The sequence below is a fragment of the Indicator indicator genome, chromosome 9, assembly GCF_027791375.1.
Source record: "Indicator indicator isolate 239-I01 chromosome 9, UM_Iind_1.1, whole genome shotgun sequence".
In the NCBI taxonomy this organism is placed as follows: Eukaryota; Metazoa; Chordata; class Aves; order Piciformes; family Indicatoridae; genus Indicator; species Indicator indicator.
The window spans coordinates 26,011,053-26,030,244 of NC_072018.1; the positions used below are offsets into that span (position 1 = coordinate 26,011,053).

Consider the following 19,192-nt stretch of genomic DNA (forward strand, 5'->3'; position numbering starts at 1 on the left):
CGGCACGTTGCAGGCAGGTTGGCCGGGTGCCTGGCAATCCACTGGGACTGACACATTTTGGGCAGAGCGGCGGTAAACGCAGGGAGCCATGTGGCCGATGTTAGTAAACATTATCCCGCGCAGTCTGGCGTGCCACTGCCGGCAGCGGGAGGTTGAGCGGCTGGCGGCGCGCAGGGCCCAGCCGGGGCGGCCGAGCTGCACAGGGCCGCCAGCCAAGGCCCGTCATCCAGCAGCTGCTCCCGTCTCCGCGGCAACTGCCAGGAACAATGGGCTGGGAATTCAGCCGGGGGCCTGTATGGAGAGGCCTTTATGGAAGGAGAGGGACCTATGGAGAAAGAAAGCTCGTTGCCCAGGCTGCGAGCGTCCTGAGCTCCCCCTCAAAAAAGTACACCCTGAGATACACAAAAAGGCATAAGAAAGTGCATCAGGCTGTGTTAGCTTCCCCAGCTCCCCTTCAGGCACGTTTTGCCTCACTGTCCAGGTGTTCAGGCTCCATTTTGATTGTGCCTCCCCAGCGACTCAGGTGTAGGGGAAGATTTAACAGTAAATGCTGGTTGGCATAGCTGTAGAATAATCATAGTTGGTTTTCAATGTAAATTTCCTGGGTTTTCTCTCCCTTGTCACTAATTTATACTTGAGTCTGCATGACAGAGATTAGACTTTGCTTTTTACCTCATCACTCTGGGAGATGTCCCCACTTGGGGACAGTTCCTCTCAGTTTTACACCAAAATTTCCAGCTTTCAGCTTGATTCTGCTTTCAAAAGTAACCGTTTTTCCTGCAGGCAACAAAAATAAAGGCCTGGTTAAACACTCTTGACAAGTAACTGAGCTGTCCTGAGTTTGCTTACCTAAGGAAAGCAAAGGCAGCCTCCCTCGTGCAATTGCAGTAGGAAGAATTTCTCCCACTTGTAAGACTTATACAGATATACACAAACAAGGAAATCTTTATGAATGGACACAGTCATAAACTTGGAAAAACACAGAAGCAGTCTCTATACGCAAATATAAAATCCCATCCTCTCCTAGTAAGTCCAATAATAATTTACTGAAGTATTTTCCTATCAAGTTGAAGTATTTTCCTGTGTCATTGTACCCAGATTGACAAGTCCAACTTGTCATTCAGACAGCAAGTACAGATTTTGGGGGAGCTTTATAGAGAAAACCGGCACTTCCCTGGAATACATTCAAGTCTTCTATGCCCTATCAGCTACAAAATCTTCAGAAAGCACAGTTTCTTACAACATAGCCCTTTCTTCATACAAAATTAGGCCTTTGGGACCAATGTCTCTTGTACAAGCCTTCTTCTTACAACTTTTAGGAGCAATTGCTTCTTATTACACAACAAAGTAACATTCATGCTTCCTCAGAACCTCTTGGGAATCTGTTACTCAACAGAAATCCATGTCCTTGTATAATTATGTTGAATTACCAAGCGTCACTGAAGGAAGTTTTGTCATAAAGGACCAATGTCTTTGTGTGATGATAAAGTATCTTATGGAATTCTCTATTTTTTTTCCTTCTGGAGTGTGTGTATATCTGTGTGTGCAAGACGAGTCTAACCTAAGGCATGGGGGGAAGTAATTAAGAAAAGTCTCTCTAAATGCCAAGTGTATAATCTCCATTGGTAATATGTCATACATAGTCTTATGAAGATCCAAATGCAAGCTAGAGCTTTTGAGTTAGATTTAAAGTATGTGCAATGAATATTTATTATGATCACGATTTATAAAATGTAGTAATAGTCTCAGGAATGTACTGAACTGAAAAAAGTTTACTGTGTGCAGAAAGAGTGTACCATAACTACGAGGTACCATATACGTGTCACCTCAGGGAAACTTTCAGTCAGGAAAGTAATTAATTGACTCAATGTGCATTTTGCATTCAAGGCCAAATTCTGAAAGGGAAAGAGAGAAGGTGAGATGTTACAGCCTTGTCTGGCTTCATTCCTATTGCATAAAATAACCAAAAGAATGAGGAAGAAAATCCCAGGGTAATGCAGGGGTGAGAGACAGAGAAGCAAAACTGGAGACCGGATTTCATACCTGACTCTGTACATCAGCTGGAACCTGTAGATATAGATATATAGGTAGATATAGATATATACACAGAAAAGCTCTGCTGGTAGACATCTAAATTTGGAAGGGTCTGTTTGCTGGAAAAGTAACTGAAAGACTGAAATTGAAAGACTTTTTGCCCATTAGAAAATTTATTGGTTATATTTATAACAGTAGTTTCAGCAGGCTGTCTCTGGACCTAAGTCGAACTAGCATGGTATGGTTCATCATAAACAGTTACACATAGCTGTTTGTGTTGATACAGCTAAGTCCCCTTACCTCATAGCTCTAAGTGGCCACATCCAGCCTCATCATCAGGCATGCTCCTTGGCCTATGCTAACCCCCAGCTGTCCCTGCTTGTGTCAAAGCCCTGCCAGTGTAACAGAAGTGACAATCATAGATGACTGCCAAAGTCTGTGCCCTGCGCCTATTTCACTTACTTGCTCATAGATAATCTGAAAGATCCAAACACTAAATCAATAGACTTTGATGGGAACTGGGTCAGGTTCAATTGATCTTTCCCTGTTTTAATTTTTCTAATTACATTCTTTATTTCCACATGTCTAATTATTTGTAGTACAATAGCAACAATACTAAGCAAAAGAAAAAAGAAACAGGATTAAGAATTTAAAAACAAAAACAATCTTGCATTTCTGAAAATGTGTAAAACAGACTTTTCTGTTGAGGCCCAATTCCTACTCTCTGAACCTAGACAACAAGGTTGTTGTACCCAGGGCTGAGTCCATGGAAACACGTCTGGGCTTCACATCTTACCTGAGCAACTGAAGAGACTACTGGTAAACACGCAACTTTAGTGCAGAAAATTGAGGATGAATCATAGTCAGAAGGTTTATAAAAGCTATCTTTTTTATTTGAAATAAAATTGGGGAAAAAATAGAACAAGAGAGGAGGAGGGAAAGTTTGGGCACTGGATTAGGGACCAACAGCTTCTACTTTGAATTCACAATATTTTATTCTACAATAGCTCTGCACAAGTTACTTTGTTCACATTGTTCTGCCTTACCTGCTTACCTCAGTACAGCAGAGAGTAGAAAGCTTTGTGGAGCATTTAGCAGTCTGAAATACAGAGGAAGAGTACTCCTAACTCCAGTGCAGTCAGTGGAGAGTTTACTAGAGGCCTAAAACCTAGTACAAGAGGCCATAAAAATGTTCTTCTGCTTGGGTACAAGGATACAAAAAAATTTTGCAAACTCTGCACTGCATCACATATTAGGCAGAGAAAAATAACAAAACTGCTTCTCGCAAAGAAATAGCTCATTGTTGTTTAAGTCTGGATTCATAATCCAATGAAGTAAAAATTATTCCTGCTGTTTCACTGGTTAATTCACAGGTACTTATTATTTTTGTTATTGTCCAATTGCTATTCCCTCTTTTACGGTCTTTCTACTCTTACTCTGTCTCGTTTGTCAATACATTACATGTAAGACACCTAGTAACAAAGCACATAAAAATCAAAATATATTGAATTGGCTCAACTCAGAATAAAAAACAGATGGGATATTTTTCAGCATGTTTCAAAAATCAACACATTTCCCTTGTAATATCTAATAGCTAATATTATTCTCATTTTACAGTTTATACCAGAAATAGACATTAACTCACAAGCCTTTATGAAGCATCTTTAGCACTGTGAGGTGAATCTCACTTCACAAGTCCTGAATTGCACACCCTGCACTGGGGTAAGTGATCCAGATTGTTTGGTTTTGGTTTTTTTTTTTTTTTTCAGAGTTCCATTGCTGCTGTAAAGTCTGCAATATCATTACTTTGTTTAAATCAAGCAATTTGGAATGACATTTCCAGCTTTTGTTTTCTTACTTATTTTCATTTACTTTCTTTACAAAACTTTACTCAGTATAACATGAGGATAAAATTGTAAGGCTTACCTAATTAATACTGCATTACACTTGTATGAATTGTGCAGATACTGACCATTAGGCAAATTACTAATACAACAATGCAGCAGTTCTTTCTGTGGCACAAGATTTCTCTGGGAATGTTATTTTATTGTATTTCATTTAGTGCATGTTTGTTTAAGGGCGAAGAACAGACATTGCTGTATTTCAGTTTGATTCAGCAAGCATTCTGGCCTCAGTCCAGCAAATCATTTAAGCATGTGCTTAAACGTAATGAAATGAAATTTAAGTTCATAGTACTGCCTATGTATTTAACATACAGAATGGTCTTAAGTGCTTTATACAGAGCAGGACCAGAATGATGAAAAACCTTTAATATAAGGCCGATGCATTTTTACACACACAATGTTTAAAACCCTAATACAGTTAAAAGGGACATTTTCCACTGCCTATGCTATGAAAACACTGTGCAGTTCGCCCCTCACCCTGACTCCCCCCACCTGAAAGCCGACTAACTTTCTTGATCTGACAATCTGACGTCTATATCCTGTGTAACTGCTAGTCCGACCCTTTCAAAAAATATCCTATTAAGTGGAAGCTTTGCCTAAGTAAGGTATGCAGAAATGAGTCACAGCGAGTATATGGAATTTTCTCAGGACTTAGGGCTGTGCCTGTTGCAGCTGAAGGCTAAATCTCCAGTGCAACTCAGTACTGTTCTCTGAGTACATTCACTTTCCATACCAATCTCTGTTTAAGTGGGAAACAGAAAACCAGCATGAAAGTCATGCTGAAACACACCACAAAGAAAGGTGTGTTCCTTAACTTGAGTTACTTAATCCAGTTTAGATAATTTAAGATGATGTTGCACAGCAATTTAAACCAATCTAACCACTGTCTGCCAGGGAGGGTGGAACCACATCAGCCAACAGTTAGATGTGCAACAGCCACTGCCACAACTTTGACCAGCAACCAAGACAGACAAGTTAACTGGAGTTAGCTAATATGGAACATGAAATACTAGCAGTTCTTAAAGCCCCCACTGCTTTAATCTGTCCATGTAAAGATATTACTTAATTTTTATGAGTTTTTGCAATGTACACAAACCCCAGGAGAACACAGAAACAAGGTAGAGGTGACTGCTGTCCACAATAAAGGAAAATACAGTTCCTTCCTCAGAAGGTTTACAATCCCTGTGTTGTATTTCCACTGTAAAGACTCTAAACTCTTAGCCAAAAATAAAATAGCAAACAAAAAACCCAAACAAACAAAATCAACAAAACCTCCAAAGACAAACAAAACAAAAACCAAACAATGTGGCTTTGCTATTTATGAGAAGCTCCCAGTGTTAAAAAAAGAGCAAAGAACAACAACCTATTTTGTTTTGCAGCTTAGATGTCTAGGGATTTATTTGCTTGTATGTTTGATTGTTTCTGGGTTTGTTTCTGCCAAACTTCTTGAATTACTCTGCAGTAAATTAATCTCATTTCAACAGAGCATCGAAACCTCTAGGTTTAAATCATTAACAAAGTAATATATACATTTTCTTCAGTAGTGTTTGTTTACATGACAACCACATGGAATTCAGAAAAAGCTAGCATGGCTGCTTCCACCTGATCAGAATTCTTAAAATTCTGTTTTGTTTTTTTTTTTTTTTCTACTATAATATTTGGTTAAGTGTACCAGTATATCTAAAATATACTTGGTTTTCTGCTGTTCCATTTTTCTTGCCACTTTCAGCTACTGCTAGTCAGAACTAATTTTTAAATGGTTTTTATTTTGCATTCCTAGCACATCTCAAAAAACATGAGGGAACAATTACACTTTTGATATAAGAACAGAGCATAAGCTAATCATACATGTTTTCTCAGCTATCCTCATGCTTTCATGCTGGAGAAGATGTCTTTTTTAAACTTCTCATTTACTTAGTATAGACTTAAAGAATGTCTCAATGCGTTTTACACCATATTGAAGGAGCTGAGTACCTTTGGCCCAGTTTCTGTAGCATTCACTCATAAAGAGGTGGGAAGAAAGAAAGCAGAGACATGCACAGGTACACATGAGCAGATGTTGGCCTTCGTTTTAAAAATAATGTTACATTATCTCATTTATCTGAAGATTTATTGGTATTTTGAATGATAAAAGTGGGCACAGGTTCTTGCATTCCGTTGTGTTTATATTTCATTTCTGGATGCTGACTTCAGCACCAGGTTTCACTGCATGCCAGAGATCTGGTCTCTGGGGACAGAGGGAAGGGAAGAGGTTTGTAGGATGTCAGTCTTATACATGATTGTATAAAATTGTCCGAAGAATCTGTCCCTATCCAGGATGCTGTATAGAAGAAAACAGGCATTATAAGCCCCAAGGCACTCCTCTGTGCCTCCTTGTGCAGAAAGTCTATCCCTAAGGCTTACAGGAACGCCCACCACCAGGAGAAAGGATTAGCCCAGCATTGAAAGGCTGCAGTGTTAGCAAATGGAAAACACATTAGAAATGTGTGTTAACCCCAACTGGAAAATCTAAGGAAATCATTTTACTTCCAGCCAACAAAACTTTCCACAGAACTTGAGCTGATTTATGTTCAGGTATCTACATTTGGACCTCTCTACCTTATCTCTCTGGATGAGGCTTCAGTTTTGATTCAGCAAAAGGGTGAATTGAGGCAATGTTCTAGGTGGTTTATATGTTGGATTTTTGCCTTCCTTTGTAAGAGCTATAGTATTTCCTGTCTGAAGACTGTTGGTTCACTTTCATCTTCTAGTCCCTAATTACATTTATTATATTCCAGGAGACCAGAAATAAACTAAATTCTATGCTAACGTGAAAGCTTAAGAGTAGAAGATGAGAATTAGGGGAAAAAATTGTTTCGTTTTGATCTAAGGTAGTTCAAAACCAAACAAAATCTTTGGGGCCTAAGAAATTAATCTACTGGCACTCCAGATCTTCTCACTGAACTAGTGCTAAAATACCTTAATATTGAACTAGAAAAAAATGGCTAGATTTATATTTCTTTCACTCCTTGGCAGTTTTCTGTAGGTCAGTGAGCTGTACATCAGACTTTCTGGTCTGATGCGGCCCAGGAAATTGCAGATATTTTCAGCTGTGTCAGGTTCTGCATATGCAAGTTAGGAAGTTCAAAGGGAGGTTTAATTGACACTAATCCTTGTCTTGACTTTTGCTCACCTCCTCCTCTTTTCCCACTAAGACTTCCCACCTTCCCACCTCAAAGCCACAGAAGCTTTACAATTTTTCTTATAAAAATATATATATTTAACCCTTTGGCAATATCTTAATGCCCTTTTATTAAATCCCTTAACTCCTTTTATTAAGTCCAAGGTAATTAAAATGATTATAAACCTCTCTTGAGAGATTATACCCTTTAATCACAGTGCATATTTGCTGAGATATTGGTGACATTTGTAGTATATCAAATATAAGTATACTTCTGTCAAAGATGTTTAATAATTTTTTTAAACTAAGATCTTGATAAAGGAGGTTTAGGGCATTAAAAATAGTATCTACATGTGGTCACAATGAAACATTGAAGGACTTCAAATACTTTTCCACATATACAATGGCACAGTTATAATCAGGTTTCCCAATTTATTTCAACTTCACCTCCTCAGCTGGCATAATCTGTCCTAATGCCATTGACTCCTAAGGTCCTACATTACTGTATACCAGCTCAGTTTTCTGGGCAACCAGAAGAAATGCACAAGTAAAATCCCTTCTTGTGTTGTCATTCTCTAGCCAATGAAAGAAAAATCAAGGACTTTTCTTCTGGAGTGAGCTTGAATCTCCTGTGAGACTCCCAAACCATGCACTTGTCCCATCAGCAGCAAAACTGAGATGAATGGACCCCCTTGAGAATACATATGATTGGATGTTGTTGCAGTATGGCCATGCACAAAATAAGTAAGCTTAGGAATCCCTGTTCCAGAGTAAAATGTAAGTATGCATCGAACTTTTGTCATCAAGGTTTGCTGTTTAATTAGGATGTTATTAGTTAAACCTCTCACTCACAAAATATACTTCATTGTCACATGCATAGGTCATCAGATAGAACCAAGTGAACAATTACTAATCTTTTCTTCAACTATTGGTAAGTCAGTTAATCGCTGTGTTGAGAGAAACACATAGGTGATAATACATAGGCCTAGGGCATTCTTATAAAGTTGCAGAATCTGAATCTATCTTCTTCCAGTTTGAAGACATAACCTTTGTCCTATCAATACATGCCCTTTAAAGAAGTCCCTCTCCAGCTGTCCTGTAGGTCCCCTTCAAATACTAGAAGGCTGCTATAAGGTCTCCTCAGAGCCTCCTCTTATTCAGGCTGAACAAGCCCATCTGTCCCAGCCTGTCTTCATAGGAGAAGTGCTCCAGCCCTCTGATCATCTTCATGGCTCTCCTCTGGACCCACTCTAACAGTTGCATGTGGTTCTTGTGTTCAGGGCTCCAGAGCTGGATGGAGTACTCCAGGTGGAGTCTCACAAAAGCAGAGTAGAGAGCCTCAACCTGCTGGTCACACTTCTTTTGATGCATCCCGGGATACAGTTGGCCTTCTGAGCTGCAAGTGCACATTGCTGGTTCATGCTGAGTTTTTCATCAACTGACAATCCCACATCCTTCTCCTCAAGACTACTCTCAAGCCATTCTCTGTCCAGCCTGTATTTGTGCTTGGGATTGTCCCAACCCAGATGAAGGACCTTGTGCTTGGCTTTATTGAACTTCATGAGGTTAGCACTGCCTCACTTCTCAAGCCATTGCAGGTCCCTCTGGTTGGCATCCCTTCCCTCCAGTATGTTGACTGTGCCATACAGCTCAATGGTGTCAGAAAACTTGCTGAGGGTGCACTCAATCCTACCTTCCATGTCACTAACAAAGACATTAAATCACACCAGTCCCAGTACTGAGCCCTGAGGAATGTGACTTATTACTTGTCTGCACTTAGACATCAAGCCATTCACTGTTACTCTTTGAGTGTGATCATCAGCTAATTCCTTATCCACCATGTGGTTTACCCATCAAATACATGTATTTCCGATTTAGAGACCAGGATGTCATGTGGGACAGTGTCAAACGCTTTGCATGACTCTAGGTAGATGACATCAACTGCTCTTCCCTTGTCCATCAACACTGTTAACCCCTCATAGCAGGGCAGCAAATTTGTCAGATATGATTTGCACTTGGTGAAGCCATGTTCGCTGCCACCAATCATCTCGTTTTTCATGTGCCTCAGCACAGTCTTGGAGGATCTTAACATAAGAAACAGTGCTTAAGAAGCCTTTATCATAGTTCATGTAATCATTCCTTTCAGGTTGCAATCACTCTTTCTCCATGGTACAAAGCAGCGTTTGGCCCTATTGCAGTAACAGCCCAATAGAATCATAGAATTGTAGAATCATAGAATCAACCAAGTTGGAAGAGACCTCCAAGATCATCCAGTCCAACCAATCATCCAGGCCTAAGCAATCAACTAGACCGTGGCACTAAGTGCCTCATCCAGTCTCCTCTTGAACGTCTCCAGCGATGGCGACTCCACCACCTCCCTGGGCAGCCCATTCCAATGGGCAGTCACCCTCTCTGTGAAGAACTTCCTCCTAACATTCAGACTATACCTCCCCTGGCACAACTTGAGACTGTGTCCTCTTGTTCTGCTGCTGGTTGCCTGGGAGAAGAGACCAACCCCCACCTGCCTACAACCTCCCTTCAGGCAGTTGTAGACAGCAATGAGGTCACCCCTGAGCCTCCTCTTCTCCAGGCTAAACAACCCCAGCTCCCTCAGCCTCTCCTCATAGGGTTTGTGTTCCAGGCCCCTCACCAGCTTTGTTGCCCTTCTCTGGATATGATCTAGTACTTCAACATCTCTCTTGAATTGAGGAGCCCAGAACTGGACACAATACTGAAGGTGTGGCCTGACCAGAGCTGAGTACAGGGGAAGAATAACCTCCCTTGCCCTGCTGGCTACACTATTCCTGATGCAGGCCAGGATGCCATTGGCCTTCTTGGCTGCCTGGGCACACTGCTGGCTCATGTTCAGCCTACTATCAACCAGCACCCCCAAGTCCCTTTCTGCCTGACTGCTCTCCAGCCACTCTGTCCCCAGCCTGTAGCGCTGCTTGGGGTTGTTGTGGCTAAAGTGTAGAACCCTGCACTTAGCCTTGTTAAATCTCATCTCATTGGCCTCTGCCCACCCATTGAGCCTGTCCAGGTCCCTCTGCAGGGCCCTTCTACCCTCCAACAGATCAACATCTGCTCCTAACTTTGTGTCATCTGCAAACTTACTGATGATGGACTTGATTCCTTCATCCACATCATCAATAAAGATCTTGAACAGGATAGGGCCCAGCACTGATCCCTGGGGGACACCACTAGTGACTGGCCGCCAACTGGATGTGGCACCATTCACCACCACTCTCTGGGCCTGGCCCTCCAGCCAGTTCTTGACCCATTTCAGAGTGAGTATACACTCTGGACTGTCCTTTGGGAAGAGCCTCTATCTTTCTGTTGACTACATAAGGAGAATTAGGAAGCTAAGCAGCTATGTGCTCGAAACTATAATGCTTGTAACACTTGTAGATTGGAACTGTAACTTTATAGATATAGAAAACACAAGTCGTTCTACCTCTAATAATTTAGCTGTTAGACGCTGTTCTTTGGGACAACCGGACTCCTGTCATAGTTTTGCAATGACTGATACAGCAGTTTACAGGAAAATAATCTAACCTCAGCTTCAGACAGATGCAGAAGACAGTTGTTTTTCCTAAATGCATGCAGTATAGAAGATGGACAGAAGATAGAAAGCAGTAAATACTTAAAGCAGAAAAATGAGGTTGAAAAATTGGCCACATAGAGTAAGAAAAAAGAAAAAAAATCTTACTTTACCATAAAATGAAAATGCCTCCACTTATCTAAACCATGTCAGATGGAAGAACTAATGTTCTTTTTTATATTGCAGGGTTTTTTTTTAATTTGTGAACAAATGATATAGCTCACAAATAGAGCAGCTTTAATAGTATATATGGAGCCTAGCTATGATTGCACACACAAAATGTAATGCAGTGGTTCAGAGATCAGTAACAAATAGGTCATAATTCAGTTATAATTTTACATCTGCTAAGTCTAAACATCCATTCATTTCATCATGGAATTTAAAAATGCTTGCCATTAATTGTACTTACTTTGCAGGCACTATTACTTATTTATTTATTTATTTATTTATTTACGTTTTTGCATTATTTAAGTGCAACTGGAAACAAAATACTTGTGTTTGTTTTTTTTTGTCTTCAAAGGACCAAGTGGACAGTCTTGTTACTTTGTTAAAATACAATTGTGACTTTATTTATCAGGGTTCATGAAACAAGACGTGTAATTCCTTGTGTGCATGCAGCAGATATGTTAATCTACACATACAGCACACAGACGAATCTTCACAGATCAGAATTCATCTCATCATCCCTGAGACAACTGCTGATCAAATATATATCTAAGCAATTTCACTGAAAGAAGGATGTGGCCAGTAGGTGCATTAAGTTTGGTGAGAATCACAGATCTGCAAGCAGCAAAAATTACAAACTTCACACAACCTAATTACAAAATGCGTGGTTTACTGTGGCCAAGCCTTCTTGCAGGGTCAGCACAAGTAGGCAACTAAAACTAGCTTATGATGCCACATTGGAAAAGGTAGCCCAGCTTAAGCGAAAGCTGTTCTGGACATAGACCACTCTGTCTTCAGGTAATTGCTCAGGCAAGCTGGTGCTCTGCTTATCAATGCTCCAGTACTAAAGAAGAAATGCCAAGGCAAAAAAAATGCGGTGCTGGCCAACTGCATTCAGCTTCTCATCCATGTTTTGCACCATTGCTTTCCTGTGAGATTTCTGAAAGTGCTCTATGTCCTGCTTCTAGTGAAATCCCTGCTTACTTTAAAGGGATTGTTGTGACACCTCACATCACTTAAAGTTTGATGGGTTTGAGCTCCTTAAAAAAAAAGACATCACATGCAGTTAGGTAGAAATGGGAAGAAAAAGAGAAAAGGGGAAAAAGAAAATGGGGAATGAACATAAGGAAAAGAATGTAACTTGTGTAAATCACAAAGCATTTGCCAAGAGAGTGATAACGGTACATTACATGTCATTAAATTCATGATATCAGGTGTAAAACTTTAATTAAATCTTCTGATTTAAACTAGCCACAAGCCAGGAAATTCAGGCTTAAGAATGGCATCCTTTTAAGGTAATTTTTTTATCCTGATTTATCAGTATACTTACAAGGAACAAATGTGCCCTCTGCAAATTATACACATCAAGCAGTTCTGCCAAGACCTGGTGATAAGTTGCTGTAACAGCAGCTTGGAGTTTGAGAAATGCACTTTCCTTTGCACTGATGACAACAGGTGACCTAGTAGTAATGACATCATTAACATATTTCACCTTTTTAAGCTCTCCTGATGGTATTTTACTTCCTACTAGTTTATAGAGGAATCATTTCATTTTGGTGTTTCAAGCCTCTTGTACTCTTAATATTGTTTTAAAGAAAATAGAGAAGTGGAAGGAGACCATACATCCTCTGGAATATATGATTTGGGAGGAAACCTTATGATTACATCAGCAGTTCTGTCTCATATGAAAAAGAACTTGGGAATTTTTACAGCAGATCAGATGAGATTGTGATCAATCTAATTCAGTTCTCCCTCCATGAATTGGCAATACTTGGTTTTTAATAAGCAGTTATTAAATACTTGCCACACTTTCTAACAGATTCTCCAGATAGATGTTTACATTTGTTATGAAAATGTAGGTATGTGTATTTAAAAAAAAAAAAAAGGAGGAATAATGTCTCAATTCACTATTTGACTGAGTCCTTATGGACTCTTCACTCTAGACAGACATGCAGAAGGATCTTTTGTTACTGCTGTGGCTTTGTTTCTGTCCTTCTCTGTATTCCTGTGGGTACTGATTCTTCAGAAAATATTACTAAATTAACTGTTTACCTCTGCTTTTCAAAAGTCATCTTTCCTGCACCTCTCAATTATTTTTATTGTGTAAATATAAAAGAACTGAAATCCACTATCTTCAATTTAACAATTGTAACTCAATAACCTCTTACAACTGACAATTTGCTTCCTACAGCAATGTTATGAAAACAAACCTATTAACTCAAAGCTATTTAAAAGAAACAGAAACAACAAACCCAAAGTACTGGTAGTACAGCACATGGCAGCAAACAGGACAGTACATGGGAGATTTTCTGACTCTATGGGACCAGATTCTGTTTTCATTGACATCAGTTGGCACATTTATCACTGAATTCCAAAGGATCGTGCCAAGAGCCTTTCAAATAGGATTTGCGTTGAATATCCAAACAAATCTGAGTATTTGACACCTTGATTATACTCTAAATGCTTGGATAGCACAAGAGTACATGACAGAACTAGGTTATCTCAAGAAAAAGAAGTAATTGCTCTCTTCGCTACCTAATTGGAGGTTACAGAGAAGTTGGAGTGAGATTCTTCTGGGAGGTTAAACACAGAAAGAGGGGAGGCAATAGACAAGGATTGATTGCATCAAGGAAAATTCCACAAAGACAATACGAAAATTTGTTTCAGTCATGGTAGTAAAGAAAGATATGTTGTCCATAGAGGCTGTGGAATCGCCATCCTTGAAGACATTCAAACCTTAGCTTTGTATGATACTGAGCAATTCAATTTAACCTAGAATTTGGCCCTGTTCTGAGTGAAGGATTTGGACATGTTGGAGAAGGGGGAGGGGAAGGGGAAGAGGAAGGAGAAAGAAAGAGAATCTTACTCAATTTTGCATGCTCGATCCTTACTACATTCCTAGAGTGTAAGGAGACGATGACAGATCATTCTGTGGCTTTTGTTCACAATATGATTTGTAGCCGCTAGGAAAATAAAGGCCAGTACACAGCTGTAATTTTTTTTTTTAATGTTACACTAAATCTATCTGTAAACTTATGCTAAAAATCCCTTGCTGGAAGTCAAGCAAGATCATTAGAAAGACAATATAATGGGTGCTTTAAAAGCTTTCCTTCTCTTTCAAGATGACTTATGTGACTTAAAATCAGTACAACAGTTGAACAAAAACTGCTAACAAAATGGGGTTTTGTTTGTGGTAACTACTAAAATTAAATGCACCCTGTGATTGTCTACACCAATTGTCTCTGTTTAGGCTTTTAGTTATTTTCACTATACTGGAAAAGTGGGAGAACAAAGTTCTAGTCTACATCAAAGGAATGAAAACAATTCTATGTATGGAATCTTTGCAGTCCTCAATTCTGAATTTAGAAAATAATTATCTATTCAGGACAGGTCGGCACGAACTTGCATAGAATCCAAACAGCATAATACCAATTTGTGCCTCTTGAAAACCTGGATTTACTTCACTTAAGGTACAATTCCCAGTGTTCTTGGTACAGAAGCTTGCTGGGGTCAAGAACGCAAAGGCTATATGGATACACCAGCAACTTACTGTAGGTTATGAACATATAGCACATCAGTTACTTTGGTGATTTTGCCCACATACTATTCTGTCACCTCACAACAAATATAAGATGTTCTGTACCTCCATCATGAAGCATGCCATTTCCTTTGTTGCTGAAGTAGGGGCAGATGTCCCAGACTAACTCCCTGCTAGTTGATCCTTAACTACTGGACATTTGGTCATTAATCTGCACCTTCTTTTTCAGATTCAGTCCACACAATGTCAGAAATACCCATAGAGACTAGAAAATAAACCAAAAATGACCAGACATATTTCAATGTCTTGCTCTTGTCACACCAATACCATCACACCTCTTAAGACAACCACCTGCCAAGTTCAATTGCTCATTTGACATGCACTTCGTAGCTCTATATCTTCCCTGGGATTTATAATTTACTAATTTAGCACAAGTAGTAACAGGAACTTCAGCTGCAAACAAGAAAATTTTTCTGTGCAATGATGGACTGCTTAAGGATAAGCCTTTTGTAATGCAACTAAGAAGAGCAGTCAAGATCTTTGTTTAATACATATAGTTCATTTTCTATGCTGTAGCAAGCGTACTTCCATCATTTACTTCTCCACTTGATACCACATTGAGTCTGGTCCCTTAGCAGAAGGGTATTAGTCTTATACTGTGGATCCCTTGCAATTCCTTGGGTATAATGGATGTTCCAGAAGCCTTCAAAAGACACAGGAGTTTTTCCATCAACTGTGGCATTTTCAGTCCCCTGGGATAATCTTGACATCACAACAGACAATTGAAAGAACAGGGAAATTGTTCTTACTACAATTACTCTTTAACCAGAAATGAAAGTGTCCTGTGCAGTGAACTTTTCATAGTGTCACATATAGTTGGAGAGTTTCAAGTGGCCAGGATATGGGACTGTGGCTTTGTATTTCATGAACACTGCAAAGTTAAAGATTTTATTTAAAAGAACTTCATTTAGAAGAAAAATAGTAAATGGCACATCATGTAATTGCTATTTATTTTCATAAACATGAGGTATTTCAAAGTGCTATAAGACGCAGCACTAAATGTACATCGTTGGAAAAAATTAAACACAGAACTTTGCAGTAACCCAGTTCTATGCACCAAACATTAACAAATACATTAACTGGAAGAAACAGGCTAGGAAAAGGCATATATAGTAAATTTCTTTACAAAAGTTTCTTAGTTCAAAAAAGTGATAAAGTAATATCTACTCAAAACTTTCACAACTCATTTTCATACGAAAATATAAGTATCAAATTTAGTTATGTATCAGCATCATACTAAAGTATACAGGCAATGTAAGAATTAGTACAGTACATAACAGAGATTAACAATATATTTGTATACAAAAACATGCTCCTCAAACATTGAGGTATTACAGTACTTAGGTATGAACTTCCAGTCTAATACCGGTAGCAAAAGCCACCTCTCATAACCCAAGACATGTACAAAAGGCCAAGTGTGTAGATGGTATTTACAGAAAATTCCCACAGGGGCACAAAATGCCAACCCCTAAAGTAACATTTGTTAGAACTTAAGCACCATAAAACTTAGGAATGAACATTTTAAAACTCAACTAGGTGTCACCAGCAGCTCCAAATGCTCCCAACAATTTGAAAAAAAAAAAATCCCCACCATCTACAGTTCTTAAGAAAAAAAAAAAACAAAGGCAGTCCATTCCTGTTTGGTAGTCTTGAAATAAACTCCTTTCAAGAACATCCATTTGCTCCGTACCCGGATTAACAGTTTGTTGATTACTTCAGGGACTGGATTGAAAGTAAAACCAACATTCTTAACGTCAAAAAACACAATTTTTTTTTAAAGAATCAAAAATGTGCAAAGTGGCAATGACTGTCCTGGTCAGCCAAAAGAAAAAAAAACAAAACCAAAAAAACCCACAAAAAAAGTTTAGCAAGTCCGCTTGTATTCTATCTTCTTTAGCAATTGTTGTTGTCTGGCTTGTAATTTTTCCTTTTCTAGCAGTAACTTCTGCTCCTCTTCCTGAAGGGAATGAACATACTCAGTGGCTTTTTTCAAGATCACAACTTTTGCAGCTTTCTCATTTTTAACCAGTTCTGGAACATGGTCCCTTAATGTGAGGAAACTGGACCGTAGATCATTACGCCGTTGACGCTCCAGGATATTATGGTTGCGTCGACGTTCACTATCCTCTGAATCAGAGTTTCGAGGACTTGAACTCTTAGACTTTGGTTGGATTGTGGGCTTTACTGGACGGGGCACCTCGGTTTTTAACTTTTTCTGTGGTGGAGCATCCTCAGTCTCCATGTAGGGAGAAGGAGCGGCATAATTATGCTGCTGGTGAATTGGTGCACAGCGCTTTAAAATCAGTTCATTCTGCTGTGTCCTGACTGTTGGAAAAGTGGTATTTTTAGGACGCATTGTAACAGCAAGGGTGGTAACAGCCTTGTTGGAGGAGGAGCGTCTTTTCTCCACTGTCACAACATCTATTTCTTCTTCTTCCTCCTCCTCCTCTTCCTCCTCATCTTCATCATCTTTTGGTAATAGAAAAGGGAAAATAAAACAAATATTATTCTCACAGACAATACTCTGAGCAATCATAAACCTGGATGTTGATTAACAAATATGTACAGTAAAAGCAGCAATGAAAATAACCCGTGGTAAAAACAGGGTGTGCCCACCATCTGTAGACAGATACAGATTTTGAAAAGTACACAATATACATTAAATGTCTGAAGAACAGTGATTTCTGAAAGTGTATTAAGTTTAGTGATTTTTTTTTAACACCTCCAATTTTCAGTCAAAGCAGGTCTATCACCCACATAATCAGAGGAGCAGAAAAGAGTTTTTAGATAGAATGTATGTATTCTAAATGGAATCGTAGAGCAGCGGTACAAAAGGCATGCACAGTGCTGCAACACTGCCCTTGCTTGATAGAAAAGCAGCCGGAAAACTAAACAATTGCTGGGTTTGTTCTGAGGCAGAAGGTGAAGCTGCTCCAGCCGGGGACCCTTTAAGCCGGCGCTTGGTGCATTGCCAAGAAGACAGCTGTTGGAAGTGCTTCCTCACCCAAAGCTGTCAAACCAGACATTAAAGGGACTGCAGGCTTTCGAATTTCGGGACGGATCACCAAGTTTATGGCGATGTTCATACAGACCAGCTCATCTACACACACAAAATCACATTTCGGCCCGAGCAGACTTCTCTGCAGGCACAGACAGGAATAGGTTTCTGGGCATTTTAACTTCTGTCAGTGAAGGGGTAAGAGCTGCTCTGAGGGGAGAACAGCCTGTTCCAGCCTTCCCCCAAACCATGCCCTAGGGCACACAGTCATCTCCTACGAACCTCGTGCTCAGGGTGACAGTAGCAGCCCGCTATGCCCACCAAAAGGCCGCTCATTCCTCTGGTACGGCCACTAAGTACGTGGCAAGCCAGACACAGAGGGCAGGAAAAGGTAAGGAAGCCCCAGGTGGTGCCTTCAGCACCGCGCAAGCCCACGGGCTGGACCTGCTGCCCGGCGGGGTTTCTTCCCCGCCACTCCCCATGGCCTGCTGCTGGGACGGAAGGCCAGGAGCCGGCTGCCCCCGCTCTGGTGCCCCCGTGGGGCCCTGACCACGGGGGCCCCTCCGCAGTAGACGCGCCTGCTGCCGCCTGCCGGCCGCCCTGCGCCCCACCCCGCCTCACCCTGCACCTCGATGCCGCCGACGGAGACCGAACTGGGGCGCAGCTGCCCTTGCCTCGCCCCCGGAGCAATGTACGCCCGGAGGAGTACCCACCCTGGGGTCCCGAATACAGGGAGGCCGCTTACGGCGAGCGCTTACCCGAGTCGCTGAGGGTGTCGTCCCCGGAGCTGCTGCTGGCCCGGCTGTCTCCGGTGGGTCGCGGCGGGCGTCCGCCCCGCAGAGTCCCGCCGCCCGCCGCTGCCACGGCCACCACTGTGCCAGCGCGGCCCGCCGCCGTCTCCCGTTTGTTGACGGGGAAAGGGAAAACCACGGCTGGGTCCACGCACTCGGGCACGGCGCCGGGTAGTTCCCCGCGGCCGCTGCCAGCGGCGGTACTGCCCGCGGCGGCGCCTGCCGCCCCCGGGGGCGGCGGGACGGCCGCAGCAGGCGTCTTGCTCTGCAGCTTCTCGCTGACCGCCCGCTCCAGCTTCTCGCGGGCAGAGAAGCCGCTCCACATGCAGTCCTGGATGATGATGGAATTGAGGTTGTTGGTCACGCTGAGGCCTGTTTCGAAGAAGTCCCCTCCGTCCGAGCCGCCCCACAGGTCGGCCTCGGGGGGCAGCAAGAGCAGCTCGGACGCCCAGTCCAGGGGGTCAGCGGGGCGGCAGCCCCCCAGGGCCGCCCGTCCCCACGGCACCGAGGCTCCCCCCGGGGGGTGCTCCTGGAGCCCAGCCCGGCTGGGAGACAGGGGAGGGGTGGGCAGCAGCTCAAACTTTTTCCAGATGTCCTCCCCAGGAGGAGCGGAGTCCGGTCCGCACAAATAAAAATCATCTTCGTCCGGGTAAAAACAAGGCTGTAAAGAGTCGAACTCGAGGTCTGGGTTTTTACTGACCATTCCTGGCATTACGGGTCTCTTCTTTCTGATCCCTGCGTCGGGCAGTGGTTTGAGAGACAGGTTTTATGGTTATTTCCAGCAAAGCGATGTAGAGAGACTCTCACAAGACCTGAAACTAAACCAAAAATAATAATGTAAAAAAAAAAAAAACCAAAAAAACAAAAAAAAAAAAAAAACCAAACCAACCCAAACACAATTAAACTACGAAGAAACAGACACCAATGACTCCCTTCCTCTT

General features: G+C 41.4%; 1 protein-coding gene across 1 annotated transcript; it reads right to left on the minus strand.

The window, feature by feature from the left end:
• Positions 1–16,326: 16,326 nt before the first annotated feature.
• On the minus strand, positions 16,327–18,963 carry MYCN (MYCN proto-oncogene, bHLH transcription factor). The gene is made up of 2 exons (XM_054383662.1): positions 18,219–18,963; positions 16,327–16,931 (listed from the first exon to the last, which is right to left on the minus strand). The coding sequence occupies exons 1-2, from the start codon at positions 18,961–18,963 to the stop codon at positions 16,327–16,329; spliced, it is 1,350 nt and encodes a 449-aa protein (XP_054239637.1).
• Positions 18,964–19,192: the final 229 nt, after the last annotated feature.